This window comes from Dermacentor variabilis, unplaced genomic scaffold (genome assembly GCF_050947875.1).
Source record: "Dermacentor variabilis isolate Ectoservices unplaced genomic scaffold, ASM5094787v1 scaffold_12, whole genome shotgun sequence".
In the NCBI taxonomy this organism is placed as follows: Eukaryota; Metazoa; Arthropoda; class Arachnida; order Ixodida; family Ixodidae; genus Dermacentor; species Dermacentor variabilis.
This window is the reverse complement of record NW_027460280.1, coordinates 27,350,490-27,364,708: the sequence shown is the minus strand read 5'-3', so window position 1 is coordinate 27,364,708 and position 14,219 is coordinate 27,350,490. Positions and strand designations below refer to the sequence as shown.

General features: G+C 47.1%; 1 protein-coding gene across 3 annotated transcripts in view; it reads left to right on the top strand.

Annotated features, from left to right (window-relative positions):
* The first annotated feature begins 2,828 nt into the window (after positions 1 to 2,828).
* The window catches only part of LOC142565997 (uncharacterized), an 82,918-nt gene continuing 71,527 nt past the window's right edge, over positions 2,829 to 14,219 (top strand). The window contains exons 1-3 of one of the 3 annotated variants that reach the window (XM_075676672.1): positions 2,829 to 3,014; positions 4,751 to 4,859; positions 4,918 to 5,040. In XM_075676672.1, coding sequence (XP_075532787.1) covers positions 4,752 to 4,859; positions 4,918 to 5,040 — 231 coding nt within the window. In that variant the 5' untranslated portion in view covers positions 2,829 to 3,014; position 4,751. Of the gene's footprint in view, positions 3,015 to 3,810; positions 4,072 to 4,114; positions 4,382 to 4,750; positions 4,860 to 4,917; positions 5,041 to 14,219 lie in introns of those variants that run through there. The other 2 variants (XM_075676671.1, XM_075676670.1) reach the window with 2 other exon arrangements.

The window sequence follows — 14,219 nt, the reverse complement described above, 5'->3', positions numbered from 1 at the left end:
AGAAACAGTGATTTTATACCGCACCGACGTGTTGTAAAGAAAATAGAGAAAGAGAAAGAAAGAACGACACTGCGTCGAGCAGACGACAGCGACCCGCCCGCGAGCACGCCGCAGCCAAAACAAGTTTGAAGAGCGTACACTCTTAAAGGGACACTAAAGGTTACCAGAAAGTCAAGTTAAAGTGGTAGAGCAATGTTCTAGAACGTCTAAAGTGTCAATATAATCGCGAACAGAGCTTTAGTAACCGAGAAATTGAGGTAAATGCATGACACGATTTGAGACCGCCTAGTGACATATCGGTACTAGCCCGATGACGAAAGCCCTCCTCATAATTTGTGTTACTAATACTCAACTACTCGTATTGAAAATATCATTTCATTCGATTATAAGACGGAAGGAAATGCTACTTGTCTACGTCTATTCGATTCTAAGAAAAAATAACATTTTGACGTTACCCTTCTGTAGTATGGGTGGTCGAAAGGTTTCGTTTTCGCTCGACTCTGCGCCGCGCACACTTTGGAGTTTCAGTAGTTTCGTTATCGCGTCGTGCTGCGCGGGTTCTGCTGGCTCGCGAAACTTTCATTTCGAACAAGCAGTGAGAATGCCACGTCCTTGTGATGTCGTGGGAAGCCCTCGTTGCTTTCCCGCTCCGGAGAGCCGGTGTCGAGGCCGCCGTCGTAGTACGCAACGACGCCGGCAGTGCGAGCCCTCAGCAGCAGGTCGCGCTCGTCAGTGCTCAAATCGCTGAAGTTGAGCCCAGCATCGCGAGCCAATCTGTCGTTGTCAGGGTTAATTGTGACGAGCGTCGAAGTTTGCGTCATAAAATAAAGTACCGGCTTATGGTCGCGCGTTTCTCCTTCCGCTAGCCACCATACTCCCACTTTCGCTCTGCTGTCGGCTCTGTCTTGGCTCTGTTCTTGGCCGCGCGTTTGCGTTTTGCGCGGAAAAGCCGTAGCGCCGTCTGCGGACGCCGTTCTACTCACCGATGGCGCAACGTCACTATGAGACCATGATGTCACTACTCCTCGATCGGAGGGCGGACGATTTGAACTGCGCTAGAGGTACGCGGACGCTTCAGAACACATTTTCTCTTAAAATAAGTCTCTCCTTGGCACGAAACAAGCGTTTCGAGGTTTCTGGGATGGTATTTCAACAGTCCACGTTCACTTAATAGTAACCTTTAGTGTCCCTTTAAAACGGTTGCACCCTTTGGGGTGTATATTTGTCCCACAACGATAATCGTCATCTGCCTTGCTTGCGTCTCCTTTCTGGAAAACTCGGCGCTCGCTACTTTCCTGTCGAGAATGCTGCGTCACACTGATAACGCGCATGCCGTTCGTGATGGGGAAGTACCGGGCTCGCAGCGTTAAAGAGAGGAAATGCGGACAAGACAGATGACGTTTATCGTTGTGTAACAAGATAAGACTCAAAGGGTGTACACTCTTAAAACGGTTGCACCCTTTGTGTATTTGTCCCACAACAATAATCGTCATCTGCCTTGCTGGCGTTTCCTTTCTTGAAAACTCGGCTCTGGCTACTTTCCTGTCGAGAATGCTGCGTCACACTGATAACGCGCATGCCGTTCGTGACTGGGAAGTACCGGGCTCGCAGCGTTAAAGAAAGGAAACGCGGGCAAGACAGATGACGATTATTGTTGTGGGACAAGATACGCCCCAAAGGGTGTAAATTTTTCTAAGAGTGTGCACTCTTAGAAAATTTTACACTCTTTGGGTTTTCGCACCGTGCCATATTCATGGCACGGTGCGAAAACGCGCGCGCGGAGAAAGCGAAACAGTGCGCGGACAAGCATCAAGACGCGTCGGTCGCTGGGAATCTACGCGATCGCTGCATTGAGGCTTCGTTCTATTACGCTCCATTTAGTTATAGAAACACTATAAGAACATATTTCACATAGCTTGCTCTCAGCGTTTACCTACCTTTCACGCAAGAAGCCGGTTCGGGAGACTCCATCGCGGCGACCGCGCACAGTGGCGTTCACTGTACGTATTCGGTAAAGAGATAGCGTCTCTAAACGATTGTGTGCTTTCAGTTTGCCCAAGATTATTATTTAGACAGTAAAAAACCTCTCTCGTTTCGAAAGTACTTACAGAAATGTCCGGTAGAGGTCGCGCGTGGTGTTTTCAGTGAGCGCTGAAATCAAAACCTATGAGGAGCTCGCCGCGTGATCCCTCATACTACGCCAGCGAGGCGCTTCCGCTAGATGGCGACTCCGTAACTCCTCGCCGCCAATACCTCCAATGCATCGCAATGCTGACCGCAGCGCCACCATGGCACTGTGGTGGCGGCATGAATCGACTTCTAGCCACCACGGCCGCCTCGATCACGCGTGCACGGCGGGGCTTGCAAGCGCCGCCGTTCGCGCGTGATCGAGGCGGCCGTGTAGCCACATAAGACCACGGTGGGCTAGACCACACGACCTACTGAACTCCAGATCTGCACAGATCTCCCTCCTCCAGCACGCCCGGTCTAGTTCGCCCCTTTTGCCGCTAGGGTAAGAACATACGAGCAAAGTGGCGCTAGTTATAACCTGCTCGCTGTCGTCTGCTTCTGCGATCTGTTCAGCGCTTGTCTTGCCACTTCGGCAGGCACAAAGCGCTTGTATTGGCGGTAATTGAGTAAATTCACAAATATACAAAAGAAAACATATTTGTGAATGCTTTGCGTTTGAATTTTGAAACTAGAAGAGGAGGAGCGGTGCAAGAAATGTAAACAACGAGCATAGGTGGCAGCTGCAATGCTAGATCGACGGCATAAATTTCCCTTTCCTATAGCCTCCGTAAGAGACTGGAAAAATTGTTTAAAAAGATTCATAGGATAATCTAGCTTTTTTAGTTGATTACAGATAGCCTAATATCGTAGATGACATTAGGATTTACTGCTGTGTGCCGTATTGAAAGGCAGATGATCTGGTAAAAGCATAGTAAAAGTATTCACGAGTAAGGATCCTCCGCTCGATATGTGCAATAGGCTGATCGATTCTGTTTCAAGGGAAGGTGAGCATATCTTGTTTTTAATATCGTTCTATGTCTAGCTCAGTATCAAGCTTGCAAAAAATTAAGCGATCCCAATGATTTAAAACGTGCTGCACTGCAGGCCTTAAATCGTGTCACGGAACTCTTTTCAAACTGTAAAGCTATCTTTTCTGCGTGGTACGGCGGCAGCATAACGGTGGTGCTTAAGATACATACGCAGTGAAGCGGTGTGCGTAATTCACTTTTTGAGCTCACGACGCATTCACGGACAACTTTTAAGAGTTAAAATGAGTGGTAATCGTTCTGTCGTCGAACATTACGGTGGTTTCAAGTTTCTAAAGAGCGCAAAAGCGAATTTTACAACGTGTACAATGAAACTGTTGTGTACGTTGCGAACTCTATATACAATGTGATTTATAATAATCTGCTTGAAAAAGGCAATAGGAGCGGCTATTTAACGCTATTTTAGAGAGCAGCGGACTACACGCTCCGACATTTTTTAGGTTCGGGCAGTCAACTTTTCGAGCCAAGTGACCGATCAAAGCCTTGTGGCATCACTGTCACTGTGTTAGCAAAAATCATCAACTAGACAAGCAGTTCGTCACAACAGCTGCCGTACTAATTACAACGCCGCACAGCCGCCCACCGCGTAGCAGACGAACAGGTTATAAAAGCGCCACCTACGGCCGTCGGTTGAACAAAAGTGGGCGCAAGCTGCTCCCATAGAAGCCGGATATCCATAGAGTTTTGTATGAGTTTAATCAAAACTCTATGCCATAGAGTTTCCTACAAAATTTGTAGGAAACTCTATGCTCTATGCGGATATCTGTGCAGGTCTGGAGTTCCAGTAGGTCGTGGGCTAGACTCTAGTTCAGCCGTAGCCTCAAGTAGCCATATTTAGCCAGCAGCTACAGCTGCAATTTGTAGCTTGCAGTGGTTAGTCAATCAAAGAGTGTTAATGAATTGAAAAGTGGTATCCGTGGTGCTTTTAGCAGACCATCTTTCTCCTTAATATTCATACAAACTCCACCAGACCTAAATCTATGTGAGGAACTTGTGCCGCCGTAGGAGCAATTAGGTAATACATTCTTGTAAATTTTGTCATGCTTCAGTTTCGTTTGCATGAACATGTGCTGCTGTCATTTGTTGAGCACAAATACGAAATAAACAGAGCTCATGTTTTCGATGGCGTAAGTGCGTTTTCCCTTTGTTTGTTCTCGTGGCAATGTTAAGCTACTTCCTAGGCCGGCCCAGACAGTGAACACCTGCGCTGAACATAGCTACGCGGCGCACTTGTTTTCTTGCATGCCAACGCCGTTCTGCTGGCTGTCACATCGCTATCTGACGTGCATATCACTCGCCTTCGTGCCAACGCCGAGTCTGCATGGGTCAGTTTTTGTCCACAATTTGTCTCTTTCTGATCTTGCTACGTTCTTTAGAAAATTATGAGACAAAAATGTGAGCTCTTTCAAAAAAAGTATCTATGCGTAAAAATCCCCAGTGCCCTGCAGTGAATGAAGTGACTTCAACAGTATAACACCAATGGGACCAGACGCATGTTGCTTATTTTTTTTCTTGGGGGTGGGGATGTATCAAAGATTTAATGCACAAAAATAAAAGACCGTACTGTGCCTTGAGAGGTATGCTTTCGTTGTGTCAAGCTTTCCAAGGTGTTTGGTGGAGATGCTATAAATTAATGTCTTGCCAAGTTGCTTGCGAAACGTCTCACTGAATTCTCGCCATTGCTCCCTTTTTAGGATGGGTCGCAAGGATGCTGCTGCTATGTATGACAATGAGAAGAAGCACTTCAGCAATGTCAAATACCAGCGCATGCAGCGGACTGATGATGGATTCGTAGATATCCAGGTCTGTCAGTGCATGCTGTATTGTAAAAAGCATTTTTACTCAAATCTCAAAACAATAGTTTCAGAAAACTCTGTCGAGGATTCCCAAGAAAGCCATTGCACTTGCAACTTGCCTATTCATTGGTGGATCTGCACTGATTGTCTTGGCATCATTCATTTTTGCTGGATTTTTCGACCCAAAAGTAAGTAACATGGACTGCTAAGTCTGCACAAGTTAGGGGCTCAGGAACCGGGGGGGGGGGGGGGGCAGTGGAGGCAAGTGCCCCCACAGGTTTCATTGTAGAGGGTGTGGGTGGAGGGCAGTGCCCCTACAGCCCTGAGGGCCGACTCCCTATAATATAGTAAATTAAGCCTTGGTTTCACAATTAAAAAAAAGTTAGTGTAGGTGAATTGAGACCTGGATCCTGCCGCTACACCTAAAGTAAACTTCTGGAGCCCCTGACACAAGTTGTACTTTGAGCAAAGACCAGAGTTTTGCTGTTTTTTTATTGAACTAATTGGTACAGTGTATTTTGTTGTTTCAAAAGCAGTGAGACATCACAAAATTTGCTAAAACTGCCTAAAGTTCAGGCTGCATCCCATTAATTATGACTGCAGGGCAGAAAAGATTCCCTTTGTGCCTTCTGTGTTCTTTAATTTATTGTTTATCATATGTTGGTCTGTGTGAATATTTAAAATTTGGAATATGAATCAAATGGTCTTTAGTATATGATTTGTATTTGATAAAGAATGCTCTATTAGAAAGTGTCGAATATTCCTTTCTTTTCAAATATAAAAGGTAACAGGAGTCCTGAAGGAGAAACACTGAGATAAGTGGGAAGGATTCTGCTGTAGAAGAGCCATGGTTGTTGATGCTGTAAGAGTTGAGGAGGACGTCGGGATGAAAAACTTGGAGGTTTATTTACATTATTTACAGTGAGAGTCAATTAACAGTCTTAAAGTCATTACGGGCCGGCAGCAACTTGGACGCTGTGGCCCGTGGTAAGAAGCTCGAAAGAGATGAATCAAGGAATGCTCTCTTGCCGCTCCCGGTCTGTGTCTTTTTAAGCCCTTCGATGTCTCGAAGACACGTCACGTTCGGCCAATGGGAGCGCCCGCTCAGGTGATGCCATTTTCGGCCAATCGGCGAGCCCGCCCGGGTGTCGTCAGTTTCGGCCAATGGTAGGCGCCCGTGCGATGGTGTCACGCCCGGCGGAGAGGGTCGCTGCTTGGTCCCCAATTGTCCGAAGGCTTACTTCTCCCTGCGGTCTTGCCTTGCTGACTTGCAATGCGCCGTCACAATAGGCGGATGGGGGCGACGCTGCCAGGTTTTCACGGTGCATTACAGCCGTCTTGCTTCGGGACCCACTTTACCTGCAACAGTGCCAGGCTCTCGCTTCACTTTCAGGAAGAGTCAAGCAGTGAATAGCTCCACCTGCGGCACACGAGGTGGGGGCTGCCAACTTGTTTGCACGTGCCGCGCCTCTGGAATGTGGTATCCGTGCTTCTGCGCTCCTTAATTAGCTGTGGTGCAATTCGATGTGGTCTGGTGGACTCGAAGGAGGCTCAGGAAACGGTCCCGTATCTAACAGCTCGTCCTCGCCCCGGAAGTTCGGAATGGCCAGTGAAATCAATTCGCTGGCTATGAGGAACGCTGAAAGAACCTGCAGGGTACAGGTGTCGAGCCTCATTTGATGAACTTCGGGATCCTGGGCCCTGGAGAACGTACGTCAAACAAACAAAACAACACAGCGCTGCACCACGTGTAAGCGCAGGCTCTTCACCCCTGACTCGCCAGGCTATTACTGAGTCAAAATGAACCCTGATCTTTTATTTCCCCAATTTTGACAAAGCAGTTCCAACCACCTCTCCAAACTGCTATCCATTTCTCCCCGAATGCCGACAAGACCAGAGTGTCATTGTTGTAGCAAAACAATGGGTCATTGCTGTTGCAAACAAACAATGAAAACAGCCGAACATAACTTAAGTGGCCTAACTACACGAACAGCATGTTTCCAACCTATCGCAGTGGCGTACTTATCGCACGTATTGGTGCTACTGAACAGTCTGGCCAACTTCATAAGTACGTAATCACAAGCACGCTAGCCTTGTGGTCCCTATTCCGAACCCGTACTTGCGTCGCACGCAAACGTTCCATCACGCTTACTCGCGTGTCTTTCTCTAGTCCATACAGGACACGTAACTTACGCGAGCAATTAAACTTGCGGGGCTTACACACTCCGCAGAAACCTTAAAATGATGCGTCTCCTAATAACTCGTTCCACGCATGTTTATTAGAGAAGTCAGAATACGGCTGCCCTCAACACACACGAGCAACCCAGTCATAAATCTGCTTCCTTCCGTCCACACAGGACACGCGCTAATGGAACTAAGAACGCTTCTCAGTGCAAATGATGCACTTACTGAAAACCTATGCGGTTAACCTTAGAAAATTAAAAAAACGCTTATAAAAAAAAGTAGATTAATTAAAACACACGTGCGCTATGATAGGCATCTCACCGATAACCTTGAAATTCAGGTTACTCACACACAAAAAAATAAAGCCTATCTACTTATTAATGAAAATCTCGCGAAACTACATGCTTACATAAAACTTATCTTTCCAATCTCGGAGCTTCTCGAACAAAAACACAAACAAAGCTCATAATTTTACATATTGAAAGAAACTTAAATCGCGAAAATTATCCGATGCTCAAAAAATAAACAAAACAATGTTTTACTTCTAAGGAAGCTCTCTTGGCCTCCCGTTCCAAATGCTTACGTCTGACTCATACTTTGAGCCGTACCCGAGGTGGTCGCGGTCCGAAAGCTACTCTGGCTACCGAGGAAGAACAAAAGGGCTGACTCACTATCAGCTCCTCCAAGACGTTACAGTCTAATGTCAATTTGCGTCCTGGCGCCCCACTTTCATCACAAACTGGATTAACCGCGTCGCTACTCCCCACCTGGTCTCGTCTTGCCACCTTGCGCTTCTTTGTACTACACGCTGAGCTTCGAAAAGAACGACGGAACGACGAGGAATTTAACTGCCCCGTGCCCTTTGTCCGCATCCGTGCAGAACATGCTTCTCGGTCCCCCTTTGACCGGTGGCTCGAACGTGTTTGATGCGTCAACATCGTCACCGACGACCGCGTCTTTCTTTTCCTCGCGCCTGGCCTTTTTGCGACTGTCGCAGTCTCTGGCTGCGCTACATTAGTCACCGCATTCCTACCTTTACGGCGCCTTTTTCCGTGGCGCCTTTTCTTTGTGCTTCCTTTCATGCCGTCGTCTCGCGCCTCGTGCTGGCCGTTACACATCTCCTCGGCCCGGATCGGTCTCTTACCCGCACAGTCTGAGTGATTAACTAGATCACCCCTCTCTTGGCTACCTAGACTGGCGGAGAGCCGCACCGATCCCTGAACAATGCAGTTGTTCTCTCTTGAGCTACGCAGCTCGCAATCCTGAGAGCTGCCCTCAACTGCATCGTTCAGCTCGCACTTCACTTCGTCACGCAGATCTGGCTCGACATGGGTGCTCGCGTCTGTCAAGTCCGCAGTATTCTGTACCTCGCCAACGACCTTGCTAACATTACATGCGACGCACACGTGCGGTGACTGTGCCAATTTGTTCGCAGCTGGCCTAACTGTCTCTACAGTCCTCTGTTGGCACAGCAACTCGTCGCTCTCACTCTGGCCTTTAACAGCCTCTGTTGCCACTAAGGCATCGTTAGCAGCTAGCCTTTCCCATTTACCTATGAAGGTGCCGCTAAGCTCAGAGGCAATACCTCTTTCGTCTGCTTTGGGCTAAAATCCGCTAGATACTTGCTCATTCCTGTGCCCTGTACTGCCTACAGAATTTTCAGACAAGCGTTGCCTTTGTTCGTTTAACTGCTGAAAATATTGTATCTGTTTTTCCAATGCGGCTATCTCTTTCTTGTGCTTTTGCTCACGCTCACGTTCTTGATACTCACGTTCACGTTCATTCTTGCATTCTTGATGCTTACGCTCGCTCTTACGTTCACGACGCTCATGCTCCCGTGGTTCTTGTATCACCTCCCAAGCAAGCTCAATGCTTTTATCATCATTGCCACTATCTTGAATCGCCTTTATGATAGCTGGCTTTTTCATCTGTTCGTCCGCCTCAACTCCCAAGTCGTCGCACACCAACAACAAGTCTAACCGCGTCAACCTTCTAAGATCCATGGCAGCTGTCCCAACTGGTGGTTAGAACTGTTTTTCTTAATTAATTTGTGCAAACACACAATGCAACAAATTCCCAATTCCTAGAACTATCAAAATGAACACACATTTGAAGTCTGGCGAATCAAAAAGGAAAAAAACCACGCGCTCACTTACGGTTGCAGCACCCTGCCATCTGGTTCATTGGTCCGCTATTCCTGGTTCCTCAGGACTCCCTGGGTCGAAGGCTCGCTCTTCTTCACTACTCCCAGTTCCTCAGGACTACTTTGGACGAAGGCTCTCTCTTCTTCGCTGTTCCAAGTTCCTCGGGACTCCTTTGGACGAAGGCTCTTTTTCGCTGTTACGGGTTCCTCAGGATTTCTCTCGACGAAGGTTGATCCGTAGCACTGCCACCAGATGTTGCATTTGGAGGCGATCCCACCGCTGGCAATCAGTTGTAAGAGTTGAGGAGGACGTCGGGATGAAAAACTTGGGAGGTTTATTTACATTATTTACAGTGAGAGTCAATTAACAGTGTTAAAGTCATTACGGGCCGGCAGCAACTCGGACGCTGCGGCCCGTGGCAAGAAGCTCGAAAGAGACGAATCAAGGAATGCTCTAGGAATGCTCTAGGAATGCTCTCTTGCCGCTCCCGGTTGGTGTCTTTTTAAAGGGACACTAAAGGTTACCAGAAACTCACGTTAAAGTGGTAGAGCAATGTTCTAGAACGTCTAAGGCGTCAATATAATCGCGAACAGAGCTTTAGTAACCGAGAAATTGAGGTAAATGCATGACACGATTTGAGACCCCCCAGCGACATTCCGGTACTAGCCCGATGACAAAAGCACTCCTCATAATTTGTGTTACTAATACTCAACTACTCATTTTAAAGATATCATTTCATTCGATTATAAGACGGGAAAAAAATGCTACTTGTCTACGTCTATTCAATTCTAAGAAAAAATTACATTTTGACGTTACCCTTCAGTAATATGGGTGGTCGAAAGGTTTCGTTTTCGCTCGACTCTGCACGCTCGACTCTGCGCCGTTCAGGCTTTGGAGTTTCAGTAGTTTCGTTATCACGTCGTGCTGTGAGGGTTCTGCTGGCTCGCGAAGCTTTCATTTGGAAGAAGCAGCGAGAATGCCACGTCCATGTGATGCCGTGGGAAGCCCTCGTTGCTTTCCCGCTCCGGAGAGCCGGTGTCGAGGCCGCCGTCGTAGTACGCAACGACGCCGGGAGCGCGAGCCCTCAGCAGCAGGTCGCGCTCGCCAGTGCTCAAATCGCTGAAGTTGAGCCCACCATCGCGAGCCAATCTGTCGTCAGGGTCCATTGCGACGAGCGTCGAAGTTTGCGTCATAGAATGAAGTACCAGCTTATGGTCGTGCGTTTCTCCTTCCGCTAGCCACCATACTCCCACTTTCGCTCTGCTGTCGGCTCTGTCTTTGCTCTGTTTCGGGCCGCGCGTTTGCGTTTTGCGCAGAAAAGCCGTAGCACCGTCTGCGGACGCCATTCTACTCACCGATGGCGCAACGTCACTATGAGACCATGATGTCAGTACTCCTCGATCGGAGGGCGGGTGATTTGAACTACGCTAGAGAAACGCGGACGCTTCAGAACGCATTTTCTCTTAAAATAAGTCTCTCCTTGGCACGAAACAAGCGTTTCGAGGTGTCTGGGATGGTATTTCAACAGTCCACGTTGACTTAATAGTAACCTTTAGTGTCCTTTTAAGCCTTTCGATGTCTCGAAGACACGTCACGTTCGGCCCATGGGAGAGCCCGCTCAGGTGACGTCATTTTCGGCCAATCGGCGAGCCCGCCCGTGCGATGGTGTCACACCCGGCGGAGAGGTTCGCTGCTTGGTCCCCAATTGTCCGAGGGCTTACTTCTCCCTGCGGTCTTGCCTTGCTGACTTGCAATGCGCCGTCACAATAGGCGGATGGGGGCGACGCTGCCAGGTTTTCACGGTGCATTACAGCCGTCTTGCTTCGGGACCCACTTTACCTGCAACAGTGCCAGGCTCTTGCTTCACTTTCAGGAAGAGTCAAGCAGTGAATAGCTCCACCTGCGGCACACGAGGTGGGGGCCGCCAACTTTTTTGCACGTGCCACGCCTCGGGAATGTGGTATCCGTGCTTCTGCGCTCCTTAATTAGCTGTGGTGTGATTCGATGTTGTCTGGTGAACTCGAAGGAGGCTCAGGAAACGGTCCCGTATCTAACAATGCATATAAGTACCCATTCCTGAGAGAATGCATGAAGCAGATAGCTTCTGCTCAATAATTTCTAGTCATTCATAAGAATGCCTCACTTTTTTGACAAGAGTGAACTTGCATGAGGGTGAACCTCAGCTGGTATATCTGGAGCCCTCAGTTCATACATGACGTATGGCATTTCTATCCTCAAAGAAAAATGACCTGCCTCTGAAGAGACGCTGCACCAAAGTTCTCAGTAGAGAAACATTTTGTGAAACCTTTCCAGAGTTCCTAGTTACACATTCAACTGACAACAAATAACCTCTAACATTGAAATCTGTCTTCACGATTGTGAAGCCTATAGAAACGGCAATTGGCAAAGAATCTTGCATCTGGTTATCTTTTGGTCAAAGTACAAACAAAAGCACAGAGTGAAGATCTCCAGAAACAAAAAGAAATAGCCTGAATAGCGTACAAGGGGTAGCCTTGGAAAAAACAATTGATGAACGATGCAGATGCTGATAATCAAGAAAATCTCCGAAACCAAGGTGCCAGTGCTGTTTGAAGAATCACCATCTGAAGAGCAAATGAAGCGGTAAAATGCAGGCACATAGTTGTCGCGTTCAACCGCAGCAGTCTTCCAGAAAGAGTAAATGTGGCATGTGTAAGTTCTCTCGTGAGAGCATATGTCCCCAATATGTGCCCCCAAGAAGATGCTTTGAATGTCAGCGGTACGGGCATGGCTCATAGTCCTGCCGAGGAAAATTGACTTATGTGAAATGTGCAGAAAGTTATCACCCACCTATCTGAGAACCGTGGCAAAATATTTATGAAATGCCCCAATCACAGTGGACCCCTGCGCAGCATATTCGCTATCTTGTGAAGCTTCCAAAAAAGAAAAGGCAATAATCCAATGAAAAGTCAAAGTCTAACATTTCCAGAAGAACGCTGAAAACATGCCATGTTTTCCAGCTTAGGTTACGCTGATGCAGCTCGCCGGGGAGGGAGAGAGGTGTATAGGGGGGGGGGGCAGCGTAGCATCTTGTGTCTACAGGCTGCTAGTACAGCTTCGCTGATCTGGCCTTGCCTCTTGGCTCCCGCAAGCAGCTACCGACTGCTCAAAAGGCCTCTGCTTTCGAAGCAAGGACCTCAAAGCCAACCAAGGTGCCTCAGGCAGGTTCTATTGTAGGATCTGCTGCGGCATCTCCTGTCCTTGCGGTGCGCTTCTCTATGGACAGTGCACTATGAAAGAATACGGCGCCTTCAAGCAACCAGCTTGAATGAGTGTCTTCAGTGTCCAAGATTTCTGATCAAGCAATGGACGCAACACCCAGTACACTGGGGACATCTGCGCCAAAACATCCTACTTTATCCCCTGGCAGAGGGAAAGCAGGTCACCAACCAGTCGCTGCCCCTGTGAAGGGAATGTAACTAAATATGCCTTCAATTTGTATCTTTCAAGCAATGCAAAAGCAAAATATAAATATACCGTCACCTATTTCTCATTTTAGCTTATCAGAAAGCAAGAGTAAGGTTTCTAACACTTAAAAAAAAGAAAGTGCAAAAAACGATCGCTTTTATTGTTCATTGGAACTGTCGTGGACAAATACGTAATTTAGGTGATGTAAAAGACATTTTGAGTCTGTACTCTCCTTTAGCTCCATGTGTTCAACAGACAAATCTGGGCTCCAAAACTTTCTGAAACAATATAAGGTTGTTCACCGAGGCCGTGACACCACCGGTCGTCTCACAGGTGGTGTTGCAATTGTTGTGCATTGGGGCACCACAGTGCAAGAAAATCCTTTTAAATACATGTATCAAAGCAGTTTCAGTTAGTGTGGTGTTGTTTAAGACCGTAACTGTCTGCTCCATATACCTCCTGCCTCATTCACAGGTATTTGTCAGAGACCTGGAGGAGCTCGTTTAACAACTTCTGGAATCTTTTATGTTGGTGGGCAATCTTAATGCACATAGTTCCTTCCGGGGAAGTACGTCAACAAACTCTATTAGAGGGTAAACTGGAAGATCTTATTCTAACAAATAACATTTGTATTTTCAATACAAATAATCCAGCGTACTGTGCACCAAGCACAAGGAAAATGAGTTGCATTGATTTACTTATGTGTTCTTCAGATTTCGACGTCCATATAAATGTCATCAATATGAAAGGGAACAGCAAAAATTGTTCTTTAAATGGTGATAGCTCAAGACGCTTAGGTTCAAATCTAGGAACTTCATACATAACTCTTCTAGAACTTTTAGTATAACTGAACAATTTTATCGAGGGCACGTGTGTTTAGCCCCTGTGGGCATCTGAAAAAATTTCACTGTTCCCTTTCATATTGATGACGACTGTGCATGACAATTTGTACGGTAGCGATCGTCTGCCATGCCTTATACATCTCGTACAAGCAATCTCAGCACCTACTAAATCATGGCAGTTAAAATTGTACCTGGCAAACTGGTCACTATATACAACATATGCTGTGTTAGAAAAAAGAATAGCATGAAGAAAGTCTTAACATAGAGGAAATTAACGAGACATATTATCTGTCTTGTTCAAGTGGCATTATGTCAATGCCCCAAATGTGAGGGTTAGCTTGAAAAAAATTGAAAATCGTGGCAGATAGGAGAGTGCTGTACAGCAAAAGAAGAAGCAATGAAATGCTTGAGGCACCTTCAGGAGGTACCCAATGTAGTAAACTTAATCATCATCATCAGCCTGGTTACGCCCTCTGCAGGGCAAAGGCCTCTCCCATACTTCTCCAACTACCCCGGTCATGTACTAATTGTGGCCATGTTGTTCCTGCAAACTTCTTAATCTCATCCGCCGACCTAACTTTCTGCCGTCCCCTGCTACACTTCCCTTCCCTTGGAATCCAGTTCGTAACCCTTAATGACCATCGGTTATCTTCACTCCTCATTACGTGTACTGCCCATGCCCATTTCTTTTTTCTTGATTTCAACTAAGATGTCATTAACTCGCATTTGTTCCCTCACCCAATCTGTTCT